At 39.5% G+C, this 20,617-nt stretch overlaps 1 protein-coding gene and 1 non-coding gene across 3 annotated transcripts in view; both read left to right on the forward strand.

Annotated features, from left to right (window-relative positions):
* Window positions 1-15,666, forward strand: part of micu1 (mitochondrial calcium uptake 1) — a 47,038-nt gene extending 31,372 nt beyond the window's left edge. Inside the window, exons 6-13 of one of the 2 annotated variants that reach the window (XM_061910495.1) lie at window positions 56-148; window positions 778-892; window positions 1,929-2,011; window positions 4,283-4,483; window positions 5,250-5,387; window positions 6,469-6,577; window positions 9,423-9,512; window positions 11,762-15,666. In XM_061910495.1, the coding sequence (XP_061766479.1) occupies window positions 56-148; window positions 778-892; window positions 1,929-2,011; window positions 4,283-4,483; window positions 5,250-5,387; window positions 6,469-6,577; window positions 9,423-9,512; window positions 11,762-11,922 (990 nt within the window). In that variant the 3' untranslated portion in view covers window positions 11,923-15,666. The remainder of the gene's footprint in view (window positions 1-55; window positions 149-777; window positions 893-1,928; window positions 2,012-4,282; window positions 4,484-5,249; window positions 5,388-6,468; window positions 6,578-9,422; window positions 9,513-11,761) is intronic. The other variant, XM_061910496.1, reaches the window with a different exon arrangement.
* Window positions 13,440-13,512, forward strand: trnak-cuu (transfer RNA lysine (anticodon CUU)). Its single transcript has one exon. It is a non-coding gene; the product is annotated as a tRNA-Lys (tRNA).
* Window positions 15,667-20,617: the final 4,951 nt, after the last annotated feature.

Genomic DNA, 20,617 nt, shown 5'->3' on the forward strand with positions numbered 1-20,617 from the left:
GACTATGTGTAAGAAAGCATAGTATAAATACTCATGCGTGTCTTTGTCGTTCAAGGCCCTGCTAAAGACAGCAGAGGCCACGCACTGTTCTCTAACAGTTGTTTCTCCTCCTTCCTCCTCCTGTGAAATGGACCTCCTACAGACGGAGGTAACACCAGCAGGATTTATTATATAAACCCTCCAACCCCAATACCACGAGCCCTCCCAAGGCATGCTTCCTTTACTCTGTCAACTCGTTGGGTGGAGCGTCACTGCTTGTGGGAAAGTGTCTATCTAACCTTTTCCTCACTGAGTGTGCATGTGATAAGGTCACACTCGTCATGCAAGACAGTAAATATACACATGCTAACAATATAAAACCGTTAACTGTGTATGTGTGCGCGAAAGCGTAAAAAAACTAAATCGGTGTTTGTAATAATGAATACATTTGGTTTGTGTTACAGATGTGAGTTATTAGTGTTTGTGTGCTGCAGTTGTGTGATGTTTCCTCTCTTGTAATGTCAGTTTCACACTGTGAGTACAGTCTCTGGTGTATATTGTGTTTGTACTTGGACTAATTATTTGTCATCGTCACCCTCACCTGCCTGTATAGCGTCATGTGTATGCAGCACTTGCATGACTGATATTGCACTACATTGTTACATATTCACTCCAATGCACACTGGTTTCTTTGGAAAAGTGTTTTTTCTTTGAAGGTAGGCTGTTTTGAGTGTAACTAGTGTAAACACTAAAGTATATTTGACATGATGCTTTCTTTTTGCTGCCCGTGGTGAGCAGAAGATAGCCCAGGAGAGGGAGAGGTTTGCAGATGAAGACAGTATTTTTTACTCCCTGGGAGAATGTGGCCTCATCTCTTTCTCCGACTACATCTTCCTCACCACTGTGTTGTCCAGTAAGTGTAGATTGGTTTCTTTTCACTTGCACCGTTTAGCCCCTCATGCTTTTTCAATAATACCAAACCCATCTCCATTCCCTAAAATTAGGAACGGTAATTTGCATCTTTAAATTTAATATTAATTGGTGATTTGTTCTTTTAGATTTGAGACCATTTGGAAGTAGCTCAACGTTTTACAGCCACACATACTTTTTAAATGTATACCAGTCTATGGTAATAAAGACTATAAAGCTGACTTTTTCAATTCCAATATCTACTAAAATGTTATCCCCAGCTTAGCTTGCCTATTTATTCTAATCGCTTAAAGTCTGTGCAGAAGTTTTCAAGGACATGTCCTTTTTAGGCAGACATAGCAGACAGCCAATTGGTTGGTTTCAATCCATTTAACAATGCCACTAGGATGGTACATTGAAGGACATGCTGTATTTAACATTATACAATGGGTTTCTTGTCACTACTTGAAATGGCATAAATGTGTCCTATTTCCATGCTCTGATACATCCCACACAATGCTTATGGACAAAAGTGCCTACATTCAAAACACAGTAAAACCTTTTTTCGTACAATTACAAGAAAGATTGCTTTGAATCCTAGTATCATTACCATTTACATATAAAAATAACAGTTTAGAGTGAAAAATTACCAACAAATCATTTGCATTTCATAAATAAACAGGAAATTGATGTATCACATGTTTGACTAATGTTGAATGTGTTAGTGAGTGCAATCAATATGACATTGTTCTTATTAGGAAGGAGAAGCCATATTAGCATTTTAGTGGTAATATATTAGTGTATTTTTGCTTCATTGGGCATGGATGATGATTGACTCAAGAGAGCGATAAATAAAGACTTATGTGCACTTGCGTCACTTGGCAGTTGCAGAACATTTGATGTGTATTTAATTACCAAGTCAGTATTGAACTTTTCAGCAGTCGTCTGTGTAGATCCAGTGTGACGTGTCTTTTCCTTATTATGTTACACTGACTTCAGACTTTGTTTCCTTTTGTCTGTGTCTGTCTTGTGGTGACCAGCTCCCCAGAGGAACTTTGAGATTGCGTTTAAGATGTTTGATCTCAACGGTGATGGCGAAGTGGACCTGGAGGAGTTTGAACAGGTTTGTCCCATAATCAGCAACACTGCTAATAAAGGTTTCTCACACAGTAAACACTCAGAGTGCAGACTTCTGCCAGGGCTTTAACAGTTATCACCTTTAAAAACAAAAAGGCTACTTAGTTTCGCTAAAGGAAGTAACCACGCAAGGGGCGGAGGTGAGCCAAAGGGATGCCCTGTGCTTCACCTGTCAAGTGCAAAGGAGTGCAAACGGCCGTAACAAAGGCACATCAACAATATCGTACGGTGGAATCGTCTCGAATATACTGTATACGGCTTTCTAAAATATACCAGTAAAAACTATAATATATTATATTGCTTTAATTATATTGCCCAGCCCCAAATGTAATTATAATAATATACAGCATTTACCTTGGAGAGTGGACTACTACAGTATTACCTTCCAGCTGCTTCTCCCTTAAACACACAGCAGCGTTTCCATATTTTCATGGATAAATGACGGCTGTTTCGATATAATTTTAACATTCTTGGCTGGCGTTAGACTCCTGCTTCAATATGGTGCAGACGAGCAGTGATGCACTCAAATTGCTTCGCCAAGTTGCCAATGCGCTGGGTCATATTTTTAATAATTCATTTAATTTAATTAATATCACCCAATTATTCTTCACTGTCCTTCACACTTACTTTCTTCTTTACCATGGTTGGAAAACAAAGTTGTTGATCCCTAGCTATTAATAATACTGTACTAGTGAGTAAGACCAGATGTTTTTTGCAGATCTTACGGGTTTGACTGTGGCATTTGGCAAATGGCAGGGTTGCTTTTAACTCAAATTTCACCTGTCAAGTGCAAAGGAGTGCAAACGGCCGTGACAAAGGCACATCAAAAATACCGTATGTTGAAATTGTCTCAAATATATAAGGCTTTCTAAAATATACCAGTAAAAACTATAGTATATATTGCTATAATTACGCACCGTTGCTGCCCACTGCTCCCCTCACTTCCCAGGGGGTGATCAAAGGGATGGGTCAAATGCAGAGGACAAATTTCACCACACCTAGTGTGTGTGTGACAAGCATCCATCCATCCATCCATTTCCTACCGCTTATTCCCTTTTGGGGCGGCGGGGGGCGCTGGCGCCTATCTCAGCTACAATCGGGCGGAAGGCAGCGTACACCCTCGACAAGTCGCCACCTCGTTGGTATGTTAATAAAAATATTGCCCAGCCCCAAATGTAATAATAATAATATACAGCATTTACCTTGGAGAGTGGACTACTACAGTATTACCTTCCAGCTACTTCTCCCTAAAACACACTATCAGCACTGTTTCCATATTTTCATGGATAAATGACGGCTGTTTCGATATAATTTTAACATTCTTGGCTGGCGTTAGACTCTTGCTTCAATATGGTGCAGATGAGCAGTGATGCACTCAAATTGCTTCGCCAAGTTGCCGACGCGCTTAGTCATCCACCCATCCATTTTCTACCGCTTAATCCCTTTTGAGGGTTGCGGGGGGGCGCTGGCGCCTAGCTCAGCTACAATCGGGCGGAAGGCGGGCTTAGTCATGTTTTTAATAATTTTTTTAATTTAATGAATATCACCCAATTCTTCTTCACTGTCCTTCACACTCACTTTCTTCTTTACCATGGTTGGAAAACAAAGTTGTTGATCCCTAGCTATAAATTAATACTTTACTAGTGAGTAAGACCAGATGTCTTGTGCAGATCTTACAGGTTTGACTGTGCCATTTGGCATGTGGCGGGGTTCCTTGTTACTCAAATTTCTGCTTGTATAACAATTAGCTGAGAGACAGCTCTCAGCTCAAAACACTCTTAAGTTGGAGCACTCTGAAGTTGAGGTACCATTGTATTCGTAATGTTAAGGTTCATGGTGATGAGGAAAAATTAGTATTTCAATATTGCAAGAGCACCTCTACTGTTTTGCTCACCTCCTCTTTACTTGCTTCTTGCTCACCCCTCTCCAACCTGTTAAGAGTCGGCATTGGTCATAGCCATCTATGAGGTCTTGAAGGTTGTGGTAATGTTTTTCCTTTTCAGATGTTTACATTATATTTGTATGTACAAACTTAGTTACGATGTCAACTAGTGTGTGACTGAAATAGACCCGTACTAAAGGGTCACTGTTTGAGGCCGGCAAATGTCGACTAACCCATTGTTATTTTGTGACTGTTAGTTTGTCTGCCAGGAACAGAGACAAACATTCCTGATAGTGGGATGCTTGCAAGCCAGTAAGCAGTGTCAATGTAACATTTATAGTGCTGTCATTATGAATTCACTGTCTCTATGTTCAGGTCCAGAGCATTATCCGCTCTCAGACGAGCATGGGCATGAGACACCGCGACCGCTCCACCACAGGAAACACTCTGAAGACAGCCGGCTGCAGCTCAGCACTCACCACATACTTCTTTGGAGAAGACCTGAAGGGAAAACTCACCATTGGAAGCTTCCTAGAGTTTCAGAGGAAGCTGCAGCATGATGTGCTTAAGCTCGAGGTAATGCGATTACACTGACGGTGTAAATCCACACAGAAACAATGCACAAAGTCTTTTAACCATGAAGCCAAAAGGCAACCTCTGTCTCTTTCCACTTCATACTTCCTAGTGTAGTCACAGCCTGTGTACATGGAGCACATCATGTTTCTATTAATTTATATGGTTTGTGTCTAGCTGATAAGATCAACATTAATGGATAGTGGCATCTAAGGCAGGTCAGATCATCAGCTATGTCCTAATGATACTTGGCATATGGATTAAACAATATGGATTAGATAAATTGATTTAATTTTGAATCCCAAAAATACACCCTTTTTTTAAACATAGCATTTTATTCTCCATAAAAGGTAGACGCTCCATTGTGGTGTGAAGGATCAACCCTAAATTATTCCCCCTGGCTTATTTTGTTTAGCGTAGTAACAAGCTGCTTCTCGGAAATGCTTCGAATTAGCATTTTGAGAGGTTGGCACATTCTGAGTGAAAGAAGGAAGGCCGCCGTGTGGCTGTCAAGCAGCTGCACATATAAATTGCCAGGATTGACCTGACAGAGCCAAGGACCACTACTGCTAAGACACGCTCGGCTGGAACGTTGTGAAAATGCACACAGAGAATTAATGTCACCATCCCATTCCCGTGCTTGATTCAGCTTGAAGCCTGACACCACAATTTACTGTTTCTCATCCTCCCGTGCCAACCTATTAATTTGTTTGTTCTTGTACATAGCACTCAGTCCTCACTTGTCTCTAACGTACGTTTCCCCCTCCAGTTTGAGAGGAATGATCCAGTTGATGGACGAATCTCTGAGAGACAATTTGGAGGTATGCTGCTGGCCTACAGCGGTGTTCAGTCTCGTAAACTCAAGCAGATGCAGAAGGGATTGAAGAAGATGTTTAAAGATGCACAGGTAGATCTGTGTGTATGTTCATTTTATGTTTACATGAATCTCTGACAGTAACTTGCTGGTGTTTCCACTAATTGGACTGCATGATGAGAAGTGTGACAGCCTGAATGTGCCTGCTGGGGACAGACATGTTTAAGTGTGTATCAAATAACACAGTGGGCATTGATACAGACCAAGGCAATCCACTTGCACAGTGTTCTTTTCTCTGTGTCTATAACAAGCAGAGCTTACCCTATTTCTTATGAAAAAAGCTGGAACATCAGGATGCAGAAAAAGTTGCTTTTCATCTGTTTTCCCCTGTTTTCCTCATGATTTCCCCATTTTTACTTCTGTTATTTCACTCCATATCAAAATAACTCAAGGTTTCTTACACAAGGGAATTTAAACTTCACTTCACCTAGCCATTTTTTCACCAAAGCTTAAAACGCATAAATTGACTGCTCAGAAGACATCAAAACATTTTTTTAAAAATCGAAGGCCATTTTACGACTTTCAAGTTCTCTCTCCATTACCAGCACAATCCATAGACTGTGGTTTCATACTGGTTCCGCTTCACTTTAATGAGCCCAGCCTTAAGCATGTTAATATCCCTATTGCTGCTGCAGTGAAATATGTCCCATCTCCCCCATTTTAAAAATAGCATACATCACATTAATAGCTTTCACAGATGGCAGGCTGAGCTGGGTAAGGCAAGTGTGAGGGTTAAAGCTGCAAATGAGCTGAGTAGACTTAAATTGAAATCAATAATTTCTCATCTGACCATCTCTCTCTCTTGCCTTGCTTACTTAACCAACATCCACAGTTGCCATTGTTTGTTTTTCTTTGCAAATGACCAGTTCAGCAGTGTGGCAGTCATGTTGTATTCTCCACCCTGTGCCTGTTTAGCTGACACTTGGTGGCACACTGTTCATCCATGCATGCCCAGTGCCTTTGCCCATTTGTGTCACTGCTGCGCCGTACCCTGCTCTTGGCAATATTTGGATGACCTTTTCATCATATTGCAGTGCCCTGGTCCTGACTGGTTCCATGTTGTACAGGTTTTCAATTATTTGTTTGTTTTTCAGCCATGTTTTTGTTTGTGCAGGGCATTACTTTTGAGGAAGTTGAGAATTTCTTTACGTTCCTGAAAAATGTCAACGATGTAGACACGGCGTTGAGCTTCTACCACATGGCCGGAGCATCCATAGATAAAGGTGCAGACACACTTTTCCTCTGCCCTTCCCTCCACTTTGATAGACTTTCATTACCTCCATGTTGTAGAGCTATAAATCCTCCTGCCAACCACTATCTCTTCTCAGTTCTTGCTCGGCTTTTCTATTTGTCCATCAATCAATTTATTAGCTACATCCTTAGCTATGCCTTATAAGAGAGCACAGGCCCTTGTTTGTTCAGTTAGGTCCAGAATAGTGATCAATAGTGTTTTACTTCTAAAATTGTCTCCAAATACGCATGTACTCAAAGAGGAAATTATAAATTGTGTCTAAAAACAAAGCCTTTTTCATAAAATGTTGTCACATGCAATTTAAACAAAATAGTTATTTAATACTTGAATAATATTCATACCATTATAACTCAATAAATTCCCAAAAATTAATTATAATTCACAACAAAATGTCATAATTACCACATCACAAGCAGCAATACAGGGAATGTGCAAAAAAAAAAAAAAAATCACAAGATTCTGTTTTTTAAGTGCATCGATTACGCACAATTCATATTTTTGTCCTGTTGAAAAAAACATTCTATTCAGATACACACCTATTTAAGTTGTTTATTTTTAAGTAAGCAAACAGAAACATTACAGCCTTCATCTGCTCAATGAGTCAGCTTATTCTTCATTTAATACAGTGTTTTTCTGTCTACACATTTAATGGCTGGGATTCTTTTTTGAAATGGTCACTGAATGCAGGATCCCCCTGAAGATGCTTGTTTCCAGCATACGGTCTCAGCTTGAGGTGGGAAAAATAATCGATCATCTGATGCATCACGATTAGAACGGGGACAATTCATGAATGGATGGACAAACGTCCAAACATCGATTATTTATGTATGTTACCTTCTCAATGGCCTAGTGGTTAGAGTGTCTGCCCTGAGATCGGTAGGTTGGAAGTTCAAACCAAAGACTATAAAAAAAAAATGGGACCCATTGTAGAATTCTGTTTGACACTCAGCATCAAGGGTTGGAATTTGGGGTTAAATCACCATAAATGATTCCCGGGCGTGGCACCGCTGCTGCCCACTGCTCTCCTCACTTCCCAGGGGGTGATCAAGGGGATGGGTCAAATGCAGAGGAAAAATTTCACCACACCTTGTGTGTGTGTGACAATCATTGGTACTTTAACTTAAAGTAAAACAGAGTTTTAAAATGTGGCATTGATTCTAATGTTCTCTAAATGTTTAGTTTAGAAACATTAGTTAACATTCTATTAGCGTTATGTGTAAGCTAGGTTAGTGTGAACACACAAAGTAACCAGATAAGAAGGGAAACTTGTCCTATTAATTAATAAGTCAGAGACAATAATATCCATATAAACACAGCTTTTAGCTGCAAGTATATGGCGACTGAGGCCAAAGTGTTTGAAAATGATGTGTTTTTTAAAGCAAAAAAATTAAACCAAGGATGCTTGCTTCCCAATTGGGGACTTTAATTTATTTGTTCAGTAGGCTACAACAGTTCTCACATACGTAGTCTTCAGTGCATCCAGAAAGCATTCACAGCGCTTCACCTTTTTCACATTTTGTTATGTTGCAACCTTATTCTAAAATGGAATACACTTAATTTTTCCTCAGAATTCTACAAACAATACCCCATAATGACAACGTGATTTATATTTTGCAAATGCATTTAAAATGAAAAAAATCATGAGGACATAAGTATTCAAAGCCTTTGCTCAATACTTTGTTAATGCGCCTTTGGCAGCAATTTTGTCCTCAAGTCTTTTTTAATATGATGTCACAAGCCTGGCTCACCTATCTTTGGGACGTTATGGCCATTCCTCTTTGCAGCACCTTTTTTTTATTGCAAAATAAAAAAATTTAAAAAACTTTTCATTTTGTCAACAGGGGATATTGTCTGTAAAATTCTGAGGACAATAATGGATTTATTCCATATTCAAATAAGGCTTTAACATAAAATGAGGAAAAAGTAAAGCGCTGTGAATACTTTCCAGATGCACAATTAAAAAAACGGAAATGACAAAGTACTGCATACGCCAGTAGCCAAATGAGGAGCCACATACTAATAAATACATGTAATACATTTATAATATATAATAATATACAATATAACAATTATGCACATTTTTATAGCTGTATAAATAATTGATGTATAATCGAATCATGAGGTGCCCAAAGATTCTCATCTCTAGTTTTTAGCATATGCTATACATACTCCACATGCAGTAAACTCGCCGTGTGATTGCAATTGGGTCGTCTCGTCTGCGGTTTTGTCTACAAATGATTTGAATCCTCCAGGTTGTCTGACTGCATTCCTACGCTTCATGCCGAAAGTGAGCACTCATTGTTTCCACTTTGGTCTTTTTCATATTTCGCTCTAATGATGAGAGGATTGTGATGATACTGAACTGTATGCACTTTGTGAGAAGTTTCCAAAATGGTGTGTGTTGAAGTGCAAACATTGTCTCTCTCAAAGGTAGAAAAAAGGCTAGTAATGGAGTCCTTAATAATATTATGGCAAATATTTCACCCGGACTCTTTCGTACTCCTCCCTTTCTTTGCCAGTTTTCATCAATATTCGTGGATGTGATTAAATAGATTTAATATTATTTCATATTGCCTGAGGCTTTTTTTACTCCAAGTTCCTGTCTTCATTTCTTCTCGGAACTCTCCGTCATCCTCTCAGTCAGTCATTCTCTTCTGAATCTGCTGATGCTGTCAGCCTCTCTCTTTCATTTGCATACCTATTAGTTTGTATTCACTGTTAATGGCAGCATTTCCCTGCTATTGAGCCAAAGATTCTCAGTGTCCTCCACAAAACACCATTGTGCTTCTCCTCTAACGACTTTCTCCGTCTCCTAGTTACCATGAAACAGGTGGCCCGCACTGTAGCCAAGGTGGAGTTGTCGGATCACGTGTGCGACGTGGTCTTTGCTCTGTTCGACTGCGACGGTAAGCAACTGGCCGTGCAAATATTAGGGATGTGCCTATCGATCTTCCTCTGATCCTTATGGGCCGATGTTAATGAAAAAGTATGCGATCGCCATTGCCGACTATTGTTTTTCAAAACCAATCACCAAAAATGATCTCCTCTGGTAGACACTATTTATTTTAGTCCCTCGGCTGACAGGCTAGCAGCTAATTATGTATCACCATACACAGTGTGCAGCCCTAAGTTTATAATAATCACCTCCATAACGACAAATAAGATACAAAAAAGTGTTTGAAGTGTCATTATCAAGTTTTCATTATCCACTATTATCACTGGAGGACGAGGCTAAACATGTTACACACTGAGCGCAAATGAGGAGCAGGCATGCTAATAGCTAAGCTAACCGCTAAGCTAGCTTTAAACGACACCAAAAAATAAGTCCTTGATAAAGTTTAAGAAGTGTCGATGGAACCACGCTACAGTAGAAAATTAGCAGCTATTAACATGTAGAATAATGAGTCTAGAGAGAAGTTCATATAACAACTATTGGTGATACCAAAGGTAGTATCAGTATATGATCGATACTCGAGTGAGTCAATTGCTATATTCATTTACTCAAAATCGTATTTGTTATTTGTTCATGTTTAGAAACTCTGTGAATTATTCCCAAAGCAGTTAAATGAGTACTACAAAGTTGTTGTTATTGTTTAGTTAATATACCATTGATTTTTTTTTTTTTAACCAAACAATTAAATGTAATAAAAGAGAATAAGGTTTAAACATTCTGTGGATATTCTTAATCTGCCAATAGCCTTCACGATAAATAAATTAATTGAAGTATGTTATTGCTTGGTTGCATATGACATTAAATCCGTTTTTCTTCTTTGCGGCTTAATTCACACAATGGACAAGCAGCTTGAGCATAGCATTAAAACAATGGAGCGTCAGTGTAACGTTTGAGCAGAAAATGCCGTATTGCTGTTCTGTTCTTGGTTCAAATAGAGGGATAGGAAAGCGCTTCCAGAGTCCCGAAAGAAGTGGTTCATAAAGGTAATAAAGTTAGGGAAGAAAACGAAAGTACGTCGAAGGAAATGGCTCTTAAAAATATCAATTTTATTATCTTGTGGAATACAATGAACATGCTTGTGTCTGCAGTGATTACTTCGTAAATTGTTTGTTTGAACATTTGATTTGTTTGAGAAACTTTCTGTGATGCAATAGATTTTATTCTGTACTACCTTAGTAGTGTTTGAGGGCAGAACTAAACCTTAAGAAAGGACAAGAGATTGCATTACTTTGTGTTATTTTGTGGTTACTATGTTTAAATATAACTGAAGACCTGGTTGTGCAAATAAACTAACGTCATGTTAAGGCCTAGCAATAAATATTGCTATTGTTGGTGCAATCCACCATATTTTCGTTGTCGATTTTCATAACCGAAACTGAAAGCTTAGTTGTTGTGCAGGAAAGCAAAGTGCTCTAACTAGATTACTAAATCTCTCGTAGGCTCAACAGCATATACTACTGAATCTTGATATCACTAGCAAACAATCGCTGAACAGGGACATCTATAGCTAAATAATGAGATAAGAATGAAGTTCACACCATATAAACAACTACAGACATGAATTGTATGCGAGACTAAGTATAGCTGAAAATCAACCTCAAACAAACTTATCCTTTTTCTTATTAGTGCCACAATCACAGCAGCACGGAACTCGTTATGTCAATCAAATACATTACTTAGTGATGTATGAATAAGTCCAACTTTGTCTTTCACGGATTAATGCTTAATTTGTGGACCCCTTCGGATGTAAATCCATTATGTGCCTATAATCTTTTCTTCTTTAAATCCTTGCAAGTATCAAAGGAAGTGAGGTTAAGGTGAGCTGTAACACCTTGGTGATGATGAGTGGTTTAAATCTTTCAAAAATAATTTTAAATATTTTTCCATGATTGCTTTTATATTTGCCTCCAAACCAGTCAAAATACGCCCAAATCTGCCCTGATTCCGGTAAATAAACAGTAGTCTAATGGGACTCTAGACCATCGCCTGAAATTCGGAAGTGCCGCTAAGTCATGTGATGGCAACCTAGCATCACATGTGATCGGTATTGGTATCGGCCAATCTCAATCGCGGATGGTCAGTATCGGAAGCAAAAAACACTGATCGGCACATCCCTGGTAAATCTGTCAAGTATTTGTCTGTAAGCACTCTTCTTGCTTTTAAATATCCACCCGCTCCCTCCACACTTGTCCCTCTCTTTAGGGAATGGCGAGCTCAGTAATAAGGAGTTCATTGCCATCATGAAGCAGCGGCTGATGCGTGGGCTGGAGAAACCCAAGGACATGGGCTTCACTCGCCTTGTGCGCGCCATGGTGAAGTGTGCTCAGGATACTGCCTGGGACTTTGCAATGCCAAAGACATAAAGGGGCAGCAAAAGGTGACGTGTGAGTGGGAGTAAGAGCACCATTAGAGACATTTTTCTCCGACTGTTCTTACAAACGTAAAGAACAAATACAATGGAAACTGCAGCGCTATAGGCGATGTTGGTGGTTTTCTAGGCCAACTGTAAACTTGAACAATGCATGAGTGCCCTTAATTGTGCATCATTAAGGTGTCACACAAATATGTATGAAAACAATATACAAGCATATATTTACTCTTTGCCAAAGTGCGACATTCAACAGCATGTGACCCTTTGTTAAATGCTAAGAGCAGCTAGAAACTTTGACTAATATTCAAAATGTTTCCCCTTTTGCATTTTTAGGTAGCCTTAACTTCTTCTACCCTTTGAAGGGGAACTGTTTTTTATTTTTTTTGACTCTCAATCTAAATCCTTGTGTAAGACAAAAACACACGTCTTTTTCTTTTCTTTGCATTCTAAATCGTAATAAACTGCTCGCTAAGGCGGATAACAATGCAAGTAATAAGGAGTCATCAATTCCACCAATATAGCGCTCTAAAAGACCTTCAATATACTGTAAGCATGTATGTAATGTATTAACAGCAACATTCATAACATGTAATAATTATAGTATTTTGCTCATTTTAAACATTACCGTAACTTCTTTTTTGGGCCTGAATATAATGAGGATATACTAGAACAGTGGTTATTAACCTGGGTTCGATCGAACCCAAGGGGTTTGGTGAGTCGGCCTCAGGGGTTCGGCGGAGGTCAACACACACCCGACTCATCGTGTAAATACAAACTTCTCCCTATTGGCGTATTACGGATACAGCAACAGCTGACTGGTTTGCAGGTGTGTAATTTGTTGAGTGTTGGTTTTGTTGTTTGAACAAGGTGATGTTCATGCACCAGTAAAAAAACATGGTAACACTTTAGTATTGGGAACATATTCACCATTAATTAGTTGCTTATTAACATGCAAATTAGTAACATATTGGCTCTTAACTAGTCTGTATTAAGTACTTATTAATGCCTTATTCGGCATGGCCTTATTAAAGTACCAATGATTGTCACACACACACTAGGTGTGGCGAAATTTGATTATAACCCAACCCTCTAACCCTGACCCTAACCAAATAACTCTAAATTAAGTCTTTGTTACCTAAAATATGTTCCCCATACTAACGTGTTACCAAAAACATATAGCTTTGTCTTGAATTTGGAAAAAAATATATATATATATTTTTCACTAAAGAAGGGTTCGGTGAATGCGCATATGAAACTGGTGGGGTTCGGTACCTCCAACAAGGCTAAGAACCACTGTATTAGAAGTTTAACAATTGAGTAATAAGGAGGTATTTTGCCACATTTACACAGATGTTGAGAGTATTTTACACAGTATATCCTGCCCTCTTTACGGCTTCTAAGACGTAATGACATAACTATGTACGTATCATATGCATGTAACACATGCACGCACCTTAGCTTTGGGTGTTGTTAGCTAATTATAGCGATTTGGATGGTCATGTATCTGTCGCCCGGCTAGCTCAGTCGGTAGAGCATGAGACTCTTAATCTCAGGGTCGTGGGTTCGAGCCCCACGTTGGGCGTATGTATTTTTACCATGAATTAACGTGGACCCCGACTTAAACAAGTTGAAAAACTTATTCGGGTGTTACAATTTGTGGGTTCTTCCGAGGATGTTGTAGTCGTAATGATTTGTGCAGTCCCTTGAGACTTTTGTGATTTGGGGCTATATAAATAAACATTGATTGATTGATTGAATTTAGTGGTCAATTGTACGGAATATGTACTGTACTGGGCAATCTACTAATCAAAGTCATTAAATGTATATTCTATCATAACATGACTGCAAATTGTGCGTTGCTTCTCTTGGACTTCTTTTGAATGTGTGGACGTGCTCTCAGTGCCTAAGTGTTGATGAGGCCGCTGTAAACACCAATCATTTATTTATTTATTTTTTTACCAGGCTGTTAAAAAAAAATATCTCAAACTTAGTAATTGTGAAGAATATTGACAATTCTAAAACAAATATGTTCTGTTTGACCACTAATTGTAACATATGAAATAGCCGGTGGTGTTCTTGCTATATTTTTTACTTTGAAAAATGTAACTGTGAGCAAGTTGCAAACATCCCATTTAGCAGTTTCAGCTTTATTAAAACATTAAGGCATCATATATCCGTATTGGTGAGTGTTAAACAGGAAAAAGAAAGCATCAACATAATAAAACAGTGACTTACAATGTTTACTCTCACTGGGATACAGAATAATGTGATTGTTGTATCTTTCAGAACCAGACATGTGCTTCCCATTTTGGAGATTAATTCAGCATTGTCCTCACTTCCCAGGTAAAAAAAAAAAAAGTGACCCAAACGAGAATCTTGCCGTGTCTTTCTAGCGATGTCTTGGAGTTGACCAACTCAGGGGTGGTTCAGCTGCTTCTGAGTAGCTGTGGTCAGGGCACTGTATTTCAAAAAGTAGTTCCTCAGCAATGGCTTACAGGTGAAACTCCAAAAAATAGAATATCATGCAAAGGTTTGTTTATTCCAGCAATTACATTTACAAAGTGAAACTAATTTGACATAGGCTTATAACATGCAACTGAAAATATTAAAGACTTTTTTTTATATAATTTGGTGATTCAGAAAATGTGGAGTTTTCAAAAACTGTAACCCATGATCATCAAAAATATAATGAAACATTTTACCTTATACGTAAGGAATTTTCATCCATCCATTTTCTACCGCTTATTCCCTTTGGGGTCGCGGTGCCTATTAGGACATGCAAACTCCACACAGAAAAATCCCGAGCCCGGGATTGAACCCAGGCCTACTCAGGATCTTCGTATTGTGAGGCAGACGCACTAACCCCTGTTACACCTTTCTGCCCTGTAAGGAGTTTATTTCACCTATTAGTTTTACATTTGAGGTTGTATTGCTTAAATGAACTGTACTTTCACACAATATTCTATTTTTTTAAGCTTCTGTATAATAACAATGTGGGCAGCATGGTTGAACAGTGGTTAGTGCATGTGCCTCAAAATACGAAGGTCGTGAGTATTCCTGAGTTCAATCCCGGGCTCGGTATCTTTGTGTGGAGTTTGCATGTTCTCCCCGTGACTGCGTGGGTTCCCTTCGGGTACTCCGCTTTCTCCCACCTCCAAAAACATGCACGTGGGGATAGGTTGATTGGCATCACTAAATGGGCCCTAGTGTGTGAATGTCAGTGTGAATGTTGTCTGTCTATCTGTGTTGGCCCTGCCATGAGGTGGCGGCTTGTCCAGGGTGTACCCCACCTTCCGCCCTAATGCAGCTGAGATAGGCTCCAGCACCCGCCGTGACCCCAAAAAATGGACAAGCGCTAGACAATGGATGGATGGATAATAACAATGTGGCTGTAGCTTGTTAATATGTGGGTCATGGAGCACTATTGGCGGTTTTGGAATGTTTTTTAAAAGCGCTTTACAGGCAGAGTAGATTATTTCCATTACCTGTATTGTTAGCCACTTATTATTTTAATATTTTGAATACACAAAAAGAAAGACCAAGTGTGTTTTTGTTTCACATTAGGATTGTGAATGATGGGCAAAACATTTTTAAAGTGTAGTTCCACTATAAAGATGTTCATATTTGTTCATATGGGATGACACAATGTTTTTTCATCTGATTACATTGCTCACTGAAACACTTTATACAAATAATGTTATTCAAATTAAAGGTTTGTGTTTAATAACAAATAGAATGAGTTGTGCTTTTCTTTTTATACCTGCATGAAACTTTTTGTTTTTTCTCAGTTTCTCATTTTTACTGCTGGGAAAAACGGAGATAACCTGTGTCAGTGTGAGGAAGTCATTTCTGCAGTAGGTCTTCTGATGTTCAAGAAGTAGCTGTACATATTGGCAGGGTGTTAAAGAGTTGGCAGTAGGGTTGTCGTTCCGATACCAATATTGTGGTACAGGTAACAGTTTTGGGTGATACCACAAATTTGACTATCAGTTCGATACCAAGTAGTAACAGGGGGAATACATTGGTCATATTTCAAGTCCTCACGTGTCAAGAGACGCATTTCCTGAGTTTATAAACATAATATACATTTTGGGAAAACAGGAAAAAATATTTTGCGACGATAAAAATGTCGATGTAATCATTGTAGTATCGCCTACATACGGATCTTGTACTTGGTATCATTACAGTGGAGGTCGAGTGCAGATCCATCTGTAGCAGGGGTCTCAAACTCAATTTATCTGGGGGCCACTGGATGCAGAAACTGGGTGAGGCCGAGCTGCAAGAAAAGTTTTCTTAAAATCAATCTAACATGCACTTTTTAATGAATTCACCTTCTTTGAAGAGCTTTCCCGCCCTAGCAACATACTTGCCAACTCTCTCAATCTTTCCGGGAAGCACCCGGATATCAGTGCCCCTCCTGACAATCTCCCAGGGCAATCATTCTACAGGTTTTCACCCGGATAACAATACAAAGGGCGTGTCACATTGTATGAGGCTTCTGCAGACCCATGAAAGTGACTGCAAGACATACTTGGTCAACAGCAATCCAAGTCACACTGAGGGTGGCCGTATAAACAACTTTAACACCGTTACAAATATGCGCCACACTGTGAACCCACACCAAACAAGATTGACAAACACATTTTGGGAGAACATCCGGCACCGTAACAAAACATAAACACAACAGAACAAATACGCATAATCCAATGCAGCACAAACTCTTCCAGGCTACAATAGGGGGTTAGAGCTGCATGGGATTCTGGGTATTTGTTCTGTTGTGATTATGTTGTGTTACGGTGCCGGATTTTCTCCCAAAATGTGTTGTCATACTAGTTTGGTGTGGGTTCACAGTGTGGCACATATTTGTAACAGTGATAAAGTTGTTTATACGGCCACTTTCAGTGTGACCTGTGTGGCTGTTGATCAAATATTTCTTGCAGTCACTTACTGCTTCTACAGAAACCAAATACAACATGTGACTGCTTGCACACTATTTGTACATGTTGTAGAGGATGTGAAAGGCAATGCCTCCACGGTGCCCCTAATATTGTTTTTTGGGTGAAATTCAGGAGGAGGAGGATTACCCCTGGAGGGGCACTGAAAATTGGGTGTCTCCCGGAAAAATCGAGGGTATACAAGAATGACGCTGTAAAGCGCCATTTATATAAAACTTGCGGGCCGCACCAACATTACATTTTCATATTAAGGTGCGGGCCGCATATTATAGCATTAGTTTACAATGAGGAACGCTAGCCTGTTAGCGATGAGCTATTGTATCCGCCTACAGTGTGTAGTGAAGCATGTTTAACTGATCCTCATCCTGCAGGAATGACACTTGTAAGAAACTTACTGTATTTGTCGTCGCCATGGATGCGAGGATTAGTTATTTAGAAGTAGCTAAAACTGCCGACTCCGGATGGAAATTAGCCGCTAGCTAGCCAGCGTGTTTTAAAGCACCTTTTGCTAAGCGGCGTTTCAGTGTTGTAGCTTCACCTTTATCGTTAGTCTTCAAGCCAAAATGCATCCATTCTTGTTTTTAATCATTCATTAGTACCGCACTACTGCCTGGTAGGCAAGGTGTGTTCTTTGTGACAATGATAATACATGGAATTGAGTTTAGCATGACTTACAGTACATGTTTTTATAGGCGGGGTAAAGCACGTTTTGATGTGGGAAATGTCTCCAACTCATCCATCAATATTTTTTCTACAATAGCTGTTTTTTTTGCCCTCTTTGTCTCATTTGGAGATGAGTTTAGGTTAACGCTGTAGCCTTAAAGTGGCTTTTTGCTCTGGAGGTCAATCCGGTTAGCCGGTATGAATGGCCTTCACTTCTCCTGCTGAACACTGACACCTAGTGGTAGCTACGGAGAAACACATGCTAAGCATGAGACGCTAAAATAAAACGGCTAGACTCTAATTCATCCATCCATCCATTTCTACCGCTTGTCTCAAACTTTTTCCACCAAGTACCACCTCAGAAAACACTTGGCTCTCCAAGTGGCACCATAACGACTAAAATAAAAATACAGTAGCGTAGTTGGCTTGGATTGATTGAAACTTTTATTAGTAGATTACACAGTACAGTACATATTCCGTACAATTGACCACTAAATGGTAACACCCGAATAAGTGTTTCAACTTGTTTAGTCGGGGTCCATGTAAATCAATTCATGGCCTAAATTTAATTAAACAAAGCAAAGGCTTAGTTTATTTCGAACATGCAAGCATACATTATACATCAAAGTTTTATTTAAACAGATATATTTAATATTTTTGGCGACTAGCATTACACAGTTTGAATAAGTTGAAATTAAAGTACCCATGCTTGTCAAACACACCCTTAATCTTTCCCTGGGAGGTGAGGGGAGCAGTGAGCGGCAGAGGGGGCCGCGCCCGGGAATCATTTTTGGTTCGCTTCCCCTTTGGTACGGATGACACGATGTCGAATATTTCCAAAAACAATTTGAAATGTGGACTCGTCAGACCACAGAACACTTTTCCACTTTGCATCAGTCCATCTTAGATCTCGGGTCCAGAGAAGCCGGCAGCATCTCAGGCACAGAGAAGCCAGCGGCATCTCTGGATGTTGTTGATAAATGGCTTTCACCTTTTTGGGGCAAAAAAGTATTGAGTCAGCCACCGATTGTGCAAGTTCTCGAACTTAAAATGATGACAGAGGTCTGTAATTTTCATCACAGGTACACTTCAACTGTGAAAAACAGAATGTGAAAAGAAAATCCAGGAATTATCCGCCTATGTAGGAAGTTTGAATAATTTATTTGTAAATTATGGTGGAAAATAAGTATTTGGTCACTTCAAACAAGGAAAATCTTTGGCTCTCAAAGACCTGTAACTTCTTCAAGAAGGTCTTCTGTTCTCCACTCCTTACCTGTATTAACGGAACCTGTTTGAACTCGTTATCTGTATAAAAGACACCTGTCCACAGCCTTAAACAGTCAGACTCCAAACTCCACTATGGCCAAGACCAAAGAGCTGTCGAAAGACACCAGGAAAAGAATTGCAGACCTGCACCAGACTGGGAAGAGTGAATCTACAATAGGCAAGCAAGTTGGTGTGAAAAAATCAACTGTGGGAGCAATTATCAGAAAATGGAAGACATACAAGGCCACTGATAATCTCCCTCGATCTGGGGCTCCACGCAAGATCTCATCCCGTGGGGTCAAAATGATCATAAGAATGGTGAGGAAAAATACCAGAACCACACAGGGGGACCTGGTGAATGACCTGAAGAGAGCTGGGACCAAAGTAACAAAGGTTACCATCAGTAATACACTACACCGACAGGGAATCAATCCTGCAGTGCCAGACCTGTCCCCCTGCTTAAGCCAGTGCATGTCCAGGCTCGTCTGAAGTTTGCCAGAGAGCACATGGATGATACAGCAGAGGATTGGGAGAATGTCATGTGGTCAGATGAAACCAAAATATAACTTTTTGGTATAAACTCAACTTGTCGTGTTTGGAGGAAGAAGAATACTGAGTTGCATCTCAAGAGCACTGCGATGAGGTGGCGACTTGTCCAGGGTGTACACCGCCTTCCGAGCGATTGTAGCTGAGATAGGCGCCGGCGCCCCCCCCCGCGACCCCAAAAGGGAATAAGCGCTAGCAATCGATGGATGGATCCCAAGAACACCATACCCATTGTGAAGCATGGTGGTGGAAACATCATGCTTTGGGGCTGTTTTTCTGCTAAGGGGACAGGACGATTGATCCGTGTTAAGGAAAGAATGAATGGGGCCATGTATCCTGAGATTTTGAGCCAAAACCTTTAGTGAGAGCTTTGAAGATGAAACATGGCTGGGTCTTCCAGCATGACAATGTTCCCAAACACACCGGCCGGGCAACGAATGAGTGGCTCCGTAAGAAGCATTTGAAAGTCCTGGAGTGGCCTAACCAGTCTCCAGACCTCAACCCCATAGAAAATCTGTGGAGGGAGTTGAAAGTCTGTGTTGCTCGGCGACAGCCCCAAAACTTCACTGCTCTCGAGAAGATCTGCATAGAGGAATGGGCCAAAATACCAGCTACTGTGTGTGCAAACCTGGTAAAGACCTATAGTAATCGTTTGACCTTTGTTATTGCCAACAAAGGTTATATTACAAAGTATTGAGTTGAATTTTTGTTATTGACCAAATACTTATTTTCCCACCATAATTTACAAATAAATTCTTTAAAATTCCTACAATGAGATGTCATGGATTTTTTTTTTCACATTCTGTCTCTCACAGTTGAAGTGTACCTATGATGAAAATTACAGACCTCTGTCATCATTTTAAGTGGGAGAACTTGCACAATCGGTGGCTGACTAAATACTTTTTTGCCCCACTGTATATACATACACACATATATTATATATACACATATATATATATATATATATACATACACACACACACACATATATACATGCACATATATACAGATACATATATATATATATATATATATATATATGGATATATATATATATATACATACACATATATATACATACATATACACACACATGCTCACATGTATATATACATACATATACACACATATACTCACATGTATATATACATACATATACACACATATACTCACATGTATATATACACATACATACACACACATACATGTATATATACACACACATATACTCATGTATATATACACACACACACACAT

This window comes from Nerophis ophidion, linkage group LG09 (assembly GCF_033978795.1).
Source record: "Nerophis ophidion isolate RoL-2023_Sa linkage group LG09, RoL_Noph_v1.0, whole genome shotgun sequence".
Classification (NCBI taxonomy): Eukaryota; Metazoa; Chordata; class Actinopteri; order Syngnathiformes; family Syngnathidae; genus Nerophis; species Nerophis ophidion.